Here is a 15,691-nt window from a genome sequence, read left to right as displayed (position 1 = left end):
TATGCTCCAAAGTATCAGGTTCCTGTTTACTACATTTGCAGAGACGCTCTGATTCTGGGAGACCCAAATATCTTCCTCTCACCATCATCGAGGGGAACATATTAAATCTGGCCAGCATAAACAGCCTACACAGTTCGTGGTTTTTCAAATTTGTCATGTATCCCTTTTGAAAATCTCTGCACAGAGGGAGATTTAAATGGAGAGGAGAACAGGTGCTGTGCTTTGCAACCTCAAGCATGGAGAGAACACTTTTTCCTATAAGAGTCTTCCTAATAATTTCCCAGATGTCTTTGGGATCAGAATTTTCAAAGTCAACTAAGTTAAGCCCTATCGAATTCAATTTTCTCCTACAAATCAATGATAGATTGTAAATTATATTATCACTTAAAAGATCATACAGGAGAGAGTTAGGGGATAGGGCTCTGTAATGCAGGAAGATCCAATATTTCATGGTCCTCAGCCATGCTCTTGCTGATAAAGACAATATTCCCAGCTCGCAGCATATTGTTTCATATTTTACAGAACTTGCGAGTCCTAGTAATGACCTCAGAAGGGATGCATGGAATTTATCCAGCATCTTAAGGTCACCTGACGTCCACAGTGGGGTGCCATATAAAAGTTGGGCACAAAGTTTCATGTCAATTACTTGCAGTACTGCTGGAATGTATCTGTTTCCTTCAGGAGAAAAGAAATAAGATTTGATATGGTGGGCTGTCCCTTTAACCTTAGCTATTGCCGCACAGATGTGTGTGTTCCAGTTCATATTATTTTTAAATACAATCCCCAGATAATTAAAATGCTTCACTTCCTGTATTAGATGTCCATTGATTATATAGTTTTTTGGGTTCCCTCTTTTTGTAAACTGCATAATTTTGGTCTTGTCATAGTTGATTTTTAAATTATTAAGGGAGCAGAAGTTTGAAAAGCTCTTAAGTAATTTTTTAATACCCAAAGAAGAAAGTGAGATAATTGCTGCATCATCTGCATATAATAATAAAAAAAGTGGGATATTGTTTAAATAAGGAATATGAGAGGTTACATTTTGAAGAAATAATGGTAAATCAGATAAGAATAGATTGAATAGAGTGGGTGCCAGGACACAGCCTTGCCTAACTCCTCGATTGTTGAAGATTGGACCTGCAAGTCTACCATCTTTTGTAACTTTAACATATATTTGGTTATTAGAGTGCAAATTTTGTATCAGTGTCAGTAGATGTGGATCTATACCAAGGTGCTCCAGTTTGGTCCACAGTTTGTTACGATCGACTGAATCGAAAGCGCTTTTTAAATCTACAAATGCCACAAAGAGTCTTCGCTTGTTTTTTATGGCATATTTATCTACAAGATGACTTAACACTAAACATTGATCAAGTGTTGAGGAGCCTGCCTTAAAACCAGCTTGTTCCTTACCAGGCAGACCTTTGGTTAGCATCCATTGTTCCAGTTTAATAAGCAGGGATTTAGCATAGATTTTGCTTATGCATGGTAACAAACTAATAGGTCTATAGTTCTCTTGACAGTTCCTATCGCCTTTTTTAAAGATCGGCACCACTATTGAGTTATTCCACGATTTTGGTACAAGGCCTGAATGATAAATAGAGTTAAAAAGCGGGACAAGATTAATGGCCCACCATTCCACATTTAGTCTCAGCAAGTCTATTGAGATGCCGTCCATACCCGGGGATTTTCCCTGTTTAAACGAAAGAATTATCCTTTTCATCTCCTCTTCAGTAATTTGAAATTGTATGGTTCTTGCCGCAGGAGACTTAAAATTCTTCTTTGTAAAAGCTTGAGGATCATAAAAAACAGAGCTAAAATACGTAACCCAAGCTTCATCCCTTATATTGGGGAAATCAGTAGTAGTTTTTATTGAGAGAAGTGACCAGAAGGTTTTAGAATCTTTAATTTCTAGTGCAGCCACAATTTTGGACCATTTGGCTTGTGCAGACATGAATTTTTTTTCTAGGAGCATATTCTTAAAAGCATTTTTCATTTCAAAGTAGATCTTCCAAAGATCTTGGGAGTTGGTTCCCGCGACAGGGCCGGGCTGGGCCGGCTCCCGAGCTGCCTCAGACGGAGCCAGCCAGCCAGCGCGGCCCCCCTTCCCTTTTCCCCGGTCCCGGCCTCACCATGAGTAGCGGCAGCGCCGGCTCTTCCCGGCCCCGGACGAGCTCCTTCGCAGACCCGTCAGGCGGGGCTCCCGCCACAGCGTCCACCGCGCCAGGCCCGACCTCGGGGGCAGCGCCGGGGGCGAAGCCCGGGGGGGCTGCCGGGCCTGGCCCGGGGGGAGGCGGGTCCAGCACGGCAGTCGGCTCCTTCCCGGGGCTCAAGCTGGGCCGAGATAGCGGCAAGGTGACCACCGTGGTGGCCACGCCAGGTCAGGGCCCCGACCGCCCCCAAGAAGTTTCGTATTCTGATATCAAGGTCATCGGCAATGGGTCATTTGGGGTCGTCTACCAGGCCCGACTAGCAGATTCCGGAGAGCTGGTTGCTATCAAGAAGGTGCTGCAAGATAAACGCTTCAAGAACCGAGAGCTGCAGATCATGAGGAAGTTGGATCACTGCAACATTGTTCGCCTGCGGTATTTCTTCTACTCGAGTGGGGAGAAGAAGGATGAAGTTTATCTTAATTTAGTCCTGGACTTCGTGCCCGAGACGGTCTATCGCGTGGCCCGACACTTCACCAAAGCCAAACAGACCATCCCTGTCATCTATGTAAAGGTGTACATGTACCAGCTGTTCCGCAGTCTTGCTTACATCCATTCTCAAGGCGTGTGTCATCGGGACATCAAACCCCAGAACCTACTGGTGGACCCCGACACAGCAGTACTGAAGCTTTGTGATTTTGGCAGTGCAAAGCAGCTGGTGCGAGGAGAACCCAACGTTTCCTACATCTGTTCCCGCTACTATCGTGCTCCTGAGCTCATCTTTGGAGCCACAGACTACACCTCAAACATAGATATCTGGTCTGCTGGCTGCGTGCTGGCAGAGCTGCTTCTGGGGCAGCCTATATTTCCTGGGGACAGTGGAGTGGACCAGCTGGTGGAGATCATCAAGGTGTTGGGGACACCAACGCGAGAACAGATCCGAGAAATGAATCCCAACTATACGGAGTTTAAGTTCCCCCAGATTAAAGCACACCCCTGGATAAAGGTGTTCAAGCCTCGCACGCCGCTGGAGGCCATCTCGCTGTGCAGCCGGCTGCTGGAGTACACGCCCGCCACCCGCCTCTCCCCACTGGAGGCTTGCGCCAACAGCTTCTTCGACGAGCTGCGTGAGCCCAATGCTCGGCTGCCCAACGGCCGCGACCTGCCCCCCCTCTTCAACTTCAGTCCTGTGGAGCTATCCATCCAGCCAGGGTTGAACACAAACCTCATTCCACCACACATTCGATCCCAGGCCAGCTCGGTGGGAAGTGTGCCTGGCTCCACATCTTCGCACAGTGAGGGGAGAATGGGAACCGACAGGAGCCAGGTTACACCCGGAGACGGAGCAGGACCCATCGCCAACACATCCTGAGGGGCTGCTGGGCCGGGGGGGCAGGTCCCCTCCACTTACCCCCTACCCTCCAGGCCACCCACATGGACTTCTCTGAACTGTGAACGGTGGGGGGGGGGAAGCAACGGTGTGGCCTGGGGGATCATGTGGAGCTTGCCTCCCGTTGGCCAGTGGGGAGGCCAATCGGAGATGAGACGGCCACTTGGATGGGAAGGGGGAGGGGGCGGAATTCCCTGTCTCCCTGAATCACTTTGCGGTTCCCTCCCATGTTGTCCCATGATGCCTCGGCACGGGGAGAGGGCAGAAAAAAATACCATGGCTTAAGGGCTCCCTTTTTCAAAAGCAGTCAAGGTTGGTGCCTCTGGGGAGGGGGAGAGACCCAAGAGCTGCCATCCCACCCCACCCCCATTTCTCTCCTCCCCTCCCATTTTTCCCAAGGATGGCCCAGTTCGATTTTAACTTGCTCGTTTTTAACATCCCCGAGGGATACAAAAAATGTTTTATTTCCAGTCTCATGTCACCCACGCTCTCCGAACTCCGACCCTGTGGGCCTCTCCCACCGGTCTGGTCCCTCACTGGGTGTCCCTCTCCCACCTGAGACCTGTCTGCCTCTGAAGCACGGATGCTGTATTTTTAAGCGGGTCAGTCTTTTTCCCCTTTGGTTTTCTTATTAACCCCAATAAAATTCAACTTGTCACTTTCAGGTGGGGAATTAGGACCATTCCTTTTCCCTGAAAGGCCTCCCTCCCCTCATCATTTTGCTGGCTGTGCCTCCACCACAATCTCTTAATGGGAACAAGAAACTCCTATCCCCCTTGCCTTGGACTGTGAGGGGGGCACAGCCAACCACACCTTCCTCTTCCAACCCTCCCCTACGTCATGGCACCAGGATTTCTTGTGGGAAATCCTCTCCCCTTGCCCTCAGTACAGGCTGGCGTTGGAAGCTGTTCCTTCCCCAGGCAGGTGGATAAATTTACAGCAGAGCTTGCATCTGCTCCCCAGCACCGCAAATCAATGATGTGGGTGGATGAGGGGGGATGCTCTCTCAAAGCGGGTGGGAGGAGAGGGAAGGAGAAGACAAGTTTTAATTCCATGCCCTTTCCCTCTCCTGCTGTAAATACATCTCTTCTTCCCCACCCCTCTCCCTCAGTGGCTTCCTTTCACCATTCTCCCTGTAAATAGATTATACTTTCCTCTGCCATGGGCCAAAGCAAACAAGATGAATTTTAACAAGGAGAAATGTAAAGTACTACACTTGGGCAAAAAAAAATATGAAAGGCACAAATACAGGATGGGAGACACCTGACTTGAGAGCAGTACATGTGAAAAGGATCTAGGAGTCCTGGTAGACCACAAACTTGACATGAGTCAGCAGTGTGATGCAGCAGCTAAAAAAGCCAATGCAATTCTGGGCTGCATCAATAGGAGTATAGCATCTAGATCAAGGGAAGTAATAGTACCACTGTATTCTGCTCTGGTCAGACCTCACCTGGAGTACTGTGTCCAGTTCTGGGCACCACAGTTCAAGGAGGATACTGACAAGCTGGAACGTGTCCAGAGGAGGGCAACCAAAATGGTCAAAGGCCTGGAAACAATGCCTTATGAGGAATGGCTTAGGGAGCTGGGTATGTTTAGCCTGGAGAAGAGAAGATTAAGGGGTGATATGATAGCCATGTTCAAATATATCAAAGGATGTCATATAGAGGAGGGAGAGAAATTGTTTTCTGCTGCTCCAGAGAAGCGGACACAGAGCAATGGATTCAAACTACAAGAAAGAAGCTTCCACCTAAACATTAGGAAAAACTTCCTGACAGTAAGAGCTGCTCGGCAGTGGAATTTGCTGCCAAGAAGTGTGGTGGAGTCTCCTTCTTTGGAGGTCTTTAAGCAGAGGCTTGACAGCCATATGTCAAGAATGCTTTGATGGTGTTTCCTGCTCGGCAGGGGGTTGGACTGGATGGCCCTTGGGGTCTCTTCCAACTCTATTATTCTATGATTCTATGATTCTTCCTTCCTTCCTTCTTCATTTTATTTTATTTTATTTTTATTGCCCTTCATCCCACTTGATTGCCTTTCCTCTGCCACGATTGGCTTTTAAGGTGGGGTTGGACTGGATGGCCCTTGTGGTCTCTTCCAACTCCATGATTCTATGATTCTTCCTTCCTTCTTCATTTTATTTTATTTTATTTTTATTGCCCTTCATCCCACTCGATTGCCTTTCCTCTGCCACGATTGGCTTTTCAGATGGGGTTGGACTGGATGACCCTCCAGGGTCCCCTTCCGACTCGGACACTTCCTTTCAGGGGTCCTGATTGGGAGACGGAGCTCTACGGCAAGGCAGGAGCTACCTTGGGCGACCTCCTCGCGGAGCTGTATTCGAAAGCCGGCGCCACTCGGCAGTGGGGCCTGATCCGCTACATTTCTGGCGTCCTGAGGAAGAAGGCAGAAGCTTTGGACGAGGTTGGGATATTTTGGAAAAAAAAGATTGAAAATTTGAAGGAAAAATAGGGTTCTGGGCAGCCTCCTTTTGGGAAGAGTTTGAAGGGGTCAATCTACGAAGTCATTAAAAATACAATGACAAGGTGGGCCCAGGATATAGGAAGACCCATATATAGTGACCAATGGGAGAGACTATGGAAAGAAGGACTAAGATTCACAGCTTGCACCGGTATTAAAGAAAACATATTAAAATTAGTTTATAGGTGGCATCTGACTCCAGTTAGAAACGCTAAAATGTATGAAAAGGGTTCGAATAAATGCTGGAAATGTCAAGTCGGGATTTTGGAATGCGGTATACGAAAAATTAAAAAAAGATGTTAACAATGACGTTTGAAAAGAAGCCGGAGCTGTTTCTACTAAGTATTGTTCCCGAAAGTATTCCTGAAATTAAAAGAAACATACTGTTATACGCTAGCGCAGCGGCTAGACTGCTCATAGCTAAAAACTGGAAGGGGGAGAAAACACTGACGATTTTTGAATGGCAGGAGAAATTAGTAGAATTCATGAATTTGGCCAAAATGAATCAGAAATATACCTAAAGAAAAATATATAATGGAATGGAAATTTGTGGAGGAGTATTTGATCAAAGGAAATTTCAAGATTAATTTGGTGATTTGCTTAAATTGAGAAAAGAGTAGGGAATTAAAGAATTTGAGATAAGAAGAAATTTATAATTTGGTAGCTAAGGTAAAGCAAGACTAGAAGAATGTAAGAGAAGGGAAGCGATGTACGAACGGTAGGAAGTCATTTTTTAAGTTTTATCATTTGTATTTTGTTTTGTTTTTTGTATTATTATTTTGTATCATTTGTATTATTTGTATTACAGTAGTACCTCAGGTTACGAACACGATCCGTTCTGGATCGCGGTTTGTAACCCGAAAAGGTCGCAAACCGAGCGGGTCGTAAACCGAGGTACGACTGTACTTTGATGAGCTGGAATAAAGTCTTTTTAAAAATAAAAATAAAAATGAAGGGGTCAATCTAGATGACCGCCGGGGTCCCCTTTTCTTTCCCCAGGCCTGTACCAACCTCCTGTCGCACCAGAAGCACCTCACCGTGGGTCTCCCCCCAGAGCCTCGTGAGCAGACCATCTCGGCGTGAGTTTTTGGAGTCGCTACGATCCTGACCAGGGAGGCAATCAGGGGGGCAATCCTAACCGGGGAGACTATTGGGGCAAAATGGTGGGCAGCTGGACCTCTGGAAGGGGTCAAATCCACGTCTCTCGCAGAAGGGGCTCGTTGGCCTTCGTATCCTTACTGGGAGCTGGAGGACGGGCCCAGTTTTAATTTCCTAGGTTCAATCAATCAGTCAATTCATTAATTTGGTTTTCTTGCATTCCCGTCTTACAAAAGCCGTCTCTCTTTTCAGAGACTTAATTTAATTCAATTTAATTTAAAGCTTTAAATTTGCTGGTACAGGCCAACCGAAAGCGGGTCGCGACAGGTAGAATACTAAAGGTATGAATTTATTGTTATGACTGATTGAATTTTTAAATTTGATGTTAATTTTAAATTATAATTTATTGTCAATTTTAAATTACAATTTAGTGTCAATTTTTCTTTTTCATTTCAATTAATTTAAATTTAATGAAAACTTTGTTTTAAAATTTAAATTATTATTTTTAAACTTAAATGAGTGATAGAATTTCTAAATTTAAGTACAGTGGTGCCTCGACTTACGAACAACTCGACAACCGAATTTTTCGACTTACGAATGGGGGTAATGGCCTCAACTCCTGGGGAAAAAACGCGGCGGTTTTAGATAGGGGTTTTCCGTTTCCAATGCATTCCTATGAGAAATCGCACTTCCAATGGCGTTTTTCGACTTATGAATTTTTAAATGCGTACGTCGAGGCACCACTGTACAATCTAAATTCAAATTGCTTAACATTTTTCAAATTTAAATGATTATTATTAAATGTTATAATAATAATAGTAATAATTTATTATTTATTATTTATACCCCGCCCATCTGGCCGGGTTCCCCCAGCCACTCTGGGCGGCTTCCAGCAAAACATTGAAATACAGAAATCAAACATTAATAATAATTATTTATTATTTATTATGTTTATTTATGTTTACATGTATGTTTAACTTTAATTTAAATTCTACATTTAAATTTTCAAATTAAAGTGGTTAGGTATTAAATATTTAAATTCAATTTCAGATTTAAATTAAATGTAAGCTTAAATTTTTTGACTTGCAATAATGTCTCGTTTTTAAAATTTAAATATTTTTAGTTTCCGTAAATTTAAATAATTTAAATTAAATTGAATTACCGGTATTTAGATTCGCCAATTTAAAATCAGATTTAATTTAGATGTCAACTTAAAATTTATCATTTATTTTTTTAAATTATTCTTCATTTCCATAAATTCAAATTCAGATTGACCTGAAACGTCAGCTTAAATTTTTTGACTTAGTAGTGTCACTTTTTTAATCATTCTTAATTTCCGTAAATCTAAATTATTTAAATTTAAATTATTATCCTTCTTAAATTTGTCATCGGAATGTTGCGCAAAAGTACAAAACAGTTGGCAGAGCAGGGGACTCTCGATCCCAGAGTCCTGGGCTCGATTTTCACATCGGGTGAGACATTCTCGCCTTCCTCGGGGTCAGACTAGATTATTATCGGCTTCCCAACTCGGCTGTTTTTCCCTGCCAGCCCCCTTCCCTATGAGGAGCTCACACGTCTGATCGAGGACGCCAGCGAGGGGAACCTTAGCGTCTGCATCCTAACCCAGGTGAGCGCCGGGTGATGAGAAGAACAGCAGCGGGGGCCCTGTTTTCTGGGAACTCTAGGCACCTGGCTTTCCCGGGAACCTTACCTTCCAAGTTCCGGACTGCAGAATCCGGGACCAGCAGCCGTGTGACACCGAAAGTTGCGTCGACGTAATTTCCGGTGTCGCTTTGCCCTTCGATTGGCACCAAAAATGGCCGCCGGCGGCTTCGAAAGTCGCTTGTACGCATGTCAGGAAGTGCGTCAACACAACTTCCGGTGTCGCTCCGCCCATCTATGGGCACCAAAAATGGCCGCCGCCGACACCGGAAGCCGCGTCTGTGCACTTCCGGACATGCGTAGATGCGACTTTTGAAGCTGGCAGCGGCAGGTTTGGTGACCATAGAAGGGCAAATCGGAAAGGGGAAAAAATGGCCGCCGGCAGGAGAAAATAACGGAGAAAAACGGGAGACGAAGTGATACGGGGGACCACCGGGAAAAGGTAAGTAAAAATGGGGGTTTCCCGGGGAAAACGGGGTACTTGGCAGCTATGCCGGGAACAGTGGTTTGTTCCCCAGAGATTTACTCCCTGGGTACCATATTTTTCGGGTGTCGTAGTTCATTCCCCAGAGATTTGCTCCCCGGGAACCATAGTCCTCCGGGAGTTGTAGTTTGTCCCTCTCTTCTGGTTCCAGGAAATTATGGTCTACCTGGCCATGTACATCCGGACGCAGCCGGCCCTCTTTGCCGAAATGTTCCGCCTCCGCATTGGGCTCATCATCCAAGTGATGGCGACTGAGCTGGCGCAGTCACTGTCATGTTCAGGTAGGGAGGCGCCTGGTCGCAAAGCCACCAGTTCCATAAAATAGGGAATTGTCCCATATAATAGGAGGAATACGGTATTTTACCCATATAATAGCAGGTATATAGCATTGTCTTTTTTGCTTGCTTGCTTGCTTTTTCTTTTCTTCCTCCTTCCTACTTTCTTTCTGTCCTTCTCTGCTTGCTTGTTTTTTTTTCTTTTCTTCCTCCCTCTGCTTCCTTTTTTCTTTTTTTCTTTCTTTCTCTTCTTTATATTCGTTCCTTCTTTCTGCTTTCTCTTCTTCCTCTCTACTTTGTTTTTCCTTCCTTCCTTCCTTCCTTCCTTCCTTCCTTCCTTCCTTCCTTCCTTCCTTCCTTCCTTCCCCTTTACCTTCTTCCTTCCTTTCTCTGCTTTCTCCTTTATTCCTTTCTCTGCTTTTTATATATTCTTCTCTTCTTTCATTCTCTACTGTCCTTTCTTTCTCTTCCTTCTTCCTTTCTCTTCAATCTTCTTTCTTCTCTTCTTTCTACCTTTCTCTGCGTTTTATTGTTGCTTCCTCCTTTCTTTCTTTCTCTTTTTTTTCTCTGCTTCATCTCTTTCTTTGTCTTCCTTCTTTCTCTTATTCCTTTCTCTTCTTTCTTTGCTTGCTCTTCTTTTCTTTTCTTTTAATTTTTTTAAAATTTATTTCAAAATTTCTTTAAAACAATACCAAGCATCTTCAAATCAGTCCAGCTACATTCGTTTACACTTTTTACATATTCCATTGTTTAACTTTGAAGAATCATAAATCAGATTTGCAAAACCAAAAAAAAAAGAAGAAAGGAAAAGAGGAAAGGAAAAACGAAAAAAGGAGAAGAAAGGTGTAGAGAAGAAAAAATAGAATAGATAAGAAAAGAAAAAAAGAGGGAGAAGGAAAAGAAAAAAAGAAATTCAAATAAAAATAAATTAATGGATGTAGCCCATCTTGATTTCAGCAAGGCCTTTGACAAGGTGCCCCATGATATTCTTGTAAAGAAGCTGATAAAATGCGGGCTAGACAATGCTACTATTCAGTGGATTTGTAACTGGCTGACTGACCGAACCCAAAGGGTGCTCATCAATGGCTCCTCTTCATCCTGGAGAGAAGTGACTAGTCGGGTGCCACAGGGTTCTGTCTTGGGCCCAGTCTTATTCAACATCTTTATCAATGACTTGGATGATGGGCTTGAGGGCATCCTGAGCAAGTTTGCAGATGACACCAAATTGGAAGGGGTGGCTAATACCCCAGAGGACAGGAACACACTTCAAAATGACCTGAACAGATTAGACAACTGGGCCAAAGCAAACAAGATGAATTTCAACTGGGAGAAATGTAAGGTACTACACCTGGGGGGGGGGGGAGAGAAAGACACAAATACAGGATGAGTGACACCTGGCTTGAGAGCAGTACATGTGAGAAGGATCTAGGAGTCTTGGTAGACCACAAACTTCACATGAGTCAACAGTGTGATGCAGCAGCTCAAAAAGCCAATGCAATTCTGGGCTGCAGCAATAGGAGTATAGCATAGATCAAGGGAAGTAATAGTACCAGACCTCACCTGGAGTACTGTGTCCAGTTCTGGGCACCACAGTTCAAGAAGGATACTGACAAGCTGGAACGTGTCCAGAAGAGGGCAACCAAAATGGTCAAAGGCCTGGAAACGATGCCTTATGAGGAACGGCTTAGGGAGCTGGGTATGTTTAGCCTGGAGAAGAGAAGGTTAAGGGGTGATATGATAGCCATGTTCAAATATATGAAAGGATGTCATATAGAGGAGGGAGAAAGGTTGTTTTCTGCTGCTCCAGAGAAGCGGACACGGAGCAATGGATTCAAACTTCAAGAAAGAAGTTTCCACCTCAACATTAGGAAGAACTTCCTGACAGTAAGAGCTGTTCGACAGTGGGATTTGCTGCCAAGGAGTGTGGTGGAGTCTCCTTCTTTGGAGGTATTTAAGCAGAGGCTTGACAGCCATATGTCAAGAATGCTTTGATGGTGTTTCCTGCTTGGCAGGGGGTTGGACTGGATGGCCCTTGTGGTCTCTTCCAACTCTATGATTCTATGATTCTAATGTCCATATAGAAAAAAGTACATCTCAAAACATAAAGCTTCCGCCCCTTTCGGCACAGTAGTTCATAATACATCTTATCCTCCTGTCAGATAATAATTTAATATAAATCCAGCCTTTGAGTCTATCTAACCATCACAATCGTCATAAACTTCTCATCCTTACAAGGTTATTCTAAGCATTAGTCCCCTTATCTTGCTCTTATTTTATTATATTCTCTGCTTCTTCTGCCTTCCTTTCCCTCTTCCCTTCCTTCTTCCTTCCCCACCTCTCCCTCGCTATTTCCCAGCTGACGAAGCCACGCAGACCTTGTTGAACCTCAGCCCAAATTAAGACAAATCTTGCAACCTGGGATAAATTGAAACTATCCCTTCTGGGAAGAATCTCATTAGTGAAAATGTGTGTAATCCCTAGGATGATTCATTTGTTTCAAAACTTGCCAATACTGGGCAAAGAGGATATATTTAAAGACTGGAAAAGAGATCTAGCCAAGTTCATTTGGAACGGAAAAAGACCAAGAATCAGATATAAAATTATGATAGATAGCACTCATAGGGGAGGATATGGAATGCCCGATCTGGAAGCATACCATGATGCAGCGGCACTATGGTGGCTGAAAGATTGGATCACACTGAAAGACACCGACCTACTGGATTTAGAGGGGTTGGGAATAGCCTCTGGGTGGCATCACTACCTGATGAGGGAGAAAATTGAAAAAAGGAGTAGTTTTCGGCTCAATGTTATCAGGAAATCGCTATATCTTGTATGGCAAAAATATAAAAGATACTTTGAGCCGAAGACGCCCTGGTGGATCTCTCCCCTCGAGGCAGTGGCAGTAAGAAGAAAAAATATGGAAACAAAGTGGCCTACATATAGACAGTTAATAGAAAATAAAGAAGGAACTTGGCACCTAAAGGAATATGCGGAAGTAAAAGGACATTTCACCTCCTGGTTGCAGTATTTTCAAGTGAACCAAAGGTTACAAATTGATAAACAAATTGGCTTTGAGAATGGAATATCTAAATTAGAGGAGACCTTATTGATTAATAAGGATAAATTCATAAAAAAATTACCAAATTATATTGAAGTGGAAAACGGAGGAGGAATTAACAAAAGATTATATGATAAAATGGTCCCAAGACCTAGGGAAACCTATAACAATGAGTGAATGGGAAAAATTGTGGACGAGAGGCCTTGAATTTACACCATGTTATGATATAAAGGAGAACATTATGAAGATGCAGAACAGGTGGTATTTAACACCTGCGAAACTGGCAAAAATTTACCCAGGAGCAACCAACATCTGCTGGAGATGTAACGAGGCAGTAGGTACCCACATTCATATGTGGTGGCACTGTAAACCCATAAAGAGGTTTTGGGAGTTAATATATAATGAACTAAAGAAAATATTGAGATACCCGATCAAGAAGTGCCCCAAATTGTTCTTATTAGGAATGGTGCCGAAAGAGGTTAACCCCAGAGATAGCTGTTGTCTAAGTTACGCAGTTACAGCTGCGAGACTTTTAATAGCAAAAAATTGGAAGGATGTTCACGTTCCGACAAAAGAAGAATGGCAAGAAAAATTATTTAATTATCATAATTTGGCAAAAAAATATGAGGAAATTAAAGGTACAAAGAAGGAGGAAATTGAAAACAGATATTTCTATTTCAGAGAAATGAAGACAGTCAAATGTAATATTTGTTATAATCATTTTTTATTGTGAAGTGTATTTTATTCTGTGATAAATGTTGTATTTTGTAATAAAGTTTAATAAAGATAATAAAAAAAAACCTCAGCCCGTCCGACGTCAAAAGCCTCCTGCACCACATCCTGAGCGGAAAGGAATTTGGCGTCCAGCGCAGCGGTCAGTCCTCGCAGGGTCAGACTCAATTCCTCTGGGGGGGATCCCTTGTGCCCCAACCTGGCACTGAGAACCCCGCTTTCTCCCTGCAGTGCGGACGGCCGATGCTGCGCCGGGCGTCTCCATCCGCGAAATGGCCGGCGCCACCAAAACAGAGCTCTGGACCAAAATCCAGCAGGGGGGCGATTGGCGCCCCACCAAAGAAACGCGACAAGGCGGGTGGCGTCAGCGTCTTGACGGCGCCCTCAACCGGGTGCCGGTGGGCTTCTACCCAAAGGTGTGGAAGGTCTTGCAGAAGGTGAGCGCCAGACCTGGTGTGACTCCGGAGCAGGAACAAATCTCCCGGATCTGAGTTTTACGAGGCTGAATCTGAAGTGAATGCGATTCTCCTGGGTTTGGATCCGAAGTGTGCGAGGTTGAATCTGGTGTGTGTCTTACCTTCCAAGTCCCGGACTGCAGAATCCGGGACCGGCAGCCGTGTGACACCGGAGGTTGCGTCGACGTAACTTCCGGTGTCGCTTTGCCCTTCTATGGGCACCAAAAATGGCCGCCGCCGGCTTCGAAAGTCGCGTGTACGCATGTCAGGAAGTGCGTCGACACAACTTCCGGTGTCGCTCCGCCCATCTACGGGCACAAAAAATGGCCTCCGCCGACACCGGAAGCCGTGTCTATGCACTTCCGGACATGCGTAGATGCGACTTTTGAAGCCAGCGGCAGCCAATTTTGGTGCCCATAGAAGGGCAAATCGGAAAGGAAAAAAATGGCCGCCGGCAGGAGAAAAATAACGGAGAAAACGGGAGACGAAGTGATACAGGGGACCACCAGGAAAAGGTAAGTAGAAACGGGGGTTTCCCGGGGAAAACGGGGTACTTGGCAGCTATGGTGTGTGTGTAAATCTGACTGAGCGTAACTCTGGATCAGGCACAGATCTGAGTATGAATCCAAAGTGTGTTATGCCGAATCTGGAGTGAATGCGGATCTCCTGAATTCAGATCTGAAGTGTGTGAGGTTGAATCTGGTGCGTGCGCCAGTCTCTTTAAGTCTGAATCTGGAGTGAGCACAAATCTGAGTGTGACTCCGGAGCAGGTCATGGGTGCAAATCTGTCGAGAGGGTGACTCCATTTCCACTCATCTTTTCTTCCCAGTGCCACGGTCTGTCCATTGGCGGCTTTGTCCTCCCGTCTTCCACCACTCAAGAGGTAATGGTGACTTGGTTTCCCTACCAGCACATAATAATACTAATAATAATAATGAGAGAAAGATGAAGGCAAGGAGAGGTGGAGAAATTGAAAGAGAGATAAAGAGAGAGGGGGAGAGAAAGAGGGAAATACGGAGACATAGATGGAAAGATTGAAAGAGAGAGAGAGAGAGAGAGAGAGAGAGAGAGAGAGAGAGAGAGAGAGAGAAAGGAAGGAAGATGTAGAGATTGAGAGAGGTTGAAAGAGAGTGAGAAAGAAAGAAAGAAAGAAAGAAAGAAAGAGGGAGACAGATGTTGATGTAATAATAATAATAATAATAATATTTTATTTATACCCCGCCCTCCCCGGTCAAAAACCGGGCTCAGGGCGGCTCACACCAACAAAACCACAATAAAACATAAAAACAATTAATTATAATACAGATTAAAATACAGTATTAAAATTTAAAATGCAGCCTCATTTCAAGTAGTCCATAAATCCAGGCCATGAGGGAGGAAAACACAGGGGTCAGGCTAAGTCCAACCCAAAGGCCAGGCGGAACAGCTCTGTCTTGCAGGCCCTGCGGAAAGATGACAAATCCCGCAGAGAGAGAGAGAGAGCGAAAGAGAGTGTGAGAAAGATGGAGAGAGAGAGCAAAATTGAAAGAGAAAGGAGACATGGAGAGATAGAGGGATTGAAAGAGAGATTAAAAAAAGAGGGATCAAAACAGAGAGATGAAAAGAGCGAGAGAAAGGAGAGCCTCCCCTGGCTTCTTTACCGATTCCCGCTGGACCTGGGTTCAAATCCTAATGCCCCTTTTCCGTTTCCGGCAGATGACGCCGGGCGAGATAAAGTTTGCCGTCGGTGTCGAGTCGGCGCTGAACAAGATCCCGCAGCCAGAATACCGGCAGCTCTGCGTAGAAACCATATGGGTGTTGACCCTGTTGGCTGAGGTTGACTTTGCCGGCTCTGGGAGGCTGGTCAGCATCGACGACATCGTCAAGTTGGCGGACGAAGCGTTCTGCCAGGAGCAGGTGAGGGCAGACACCCTTG

The 15,691-nt window shown here is 44.7% G+C and overlaps 2 protein-coding genes across 2 annotated transcripts in view; both read left to right on the top strand.

Annotated features, from left to right (window-relative positions):
• The window catches only part of LOC118083807 (phosphorylase b kinase regulatory subunit alpha, skeletal muscle isoform), a 50,585-nt gene that overhangs the window by 32,912 nt on the left and 1,982 nt on the right, over positions 1-15,691 (top strand). Inside the window, exons 19-28 of the mRNA XM_060270095.1 lie at positions 5,799-5,955; positions 7,012-7,091; positions 8,659-8,737; positions 9,408-9,537; positions 11,888-11,920; positions 12,429-12,433; positions 13,376-13,463; positions 13,553-13,758; positions 14,606-14,659; positions 15,472-15,672. Coding sequence (XP_060126078.1) covers positions 5,799-5,955; positions 7,012-7,091; positions 8,659-8,737; positions 9,408-9,537; positions 11,888-11,920; positions 12,429-12,433; positions 13,376-13,463; positions 13,553-13,758; positions 14,606-14,659; positions 15,472-15,672 — 1,033 coding nt within the window. The remainder of the gene's footprint in view (positions 1-5,798; positions 5,956-7,011; positions 7,092-8,658; positions 8,738-9,407; positions 9,538-11,887; positions 11,921-12,428; positions 12,434-13,375; positions 13,464-13,552; positions 13,759-14,605; positions 14,660-15,471; positions 15,673-15,691) is intronic.
• LOC132591438 (glycogen synthase kinase-3 beta-like) lies at positions 2,052-3,821 on the top strand. The gene has a single exon (XM_060270025.1). The coding sequence runs from the start codon at positions 2,131-2,133 to the stop codon at positions 3,517-3,519; it is 1,389 nt and encodes a 462-aa protein (XP_060126008.1). The 5' UTR covers positions 2,052-2,130; the 3' UTR covers positions 3,520-3,821.

This window comes from Zootoca vivipara, chromosome W (assembly GCF_963506605.1).
Source record: "Zootoca vivipara chromosome W, rZooViv1.1, whole genome shotgun sequence".
Taxonomy (NCBI): Eukaryota; Metazoa; Chordata; class Lepidosauria; order Squamata; family Lacertidae; genus Zootoca; species Zootoca vivipara.
The sequence above is the reverse complement of the archived record's forward strand: the minus strand, read 5'-3'. Positions and strand labels throughout refer to the sequence as shown.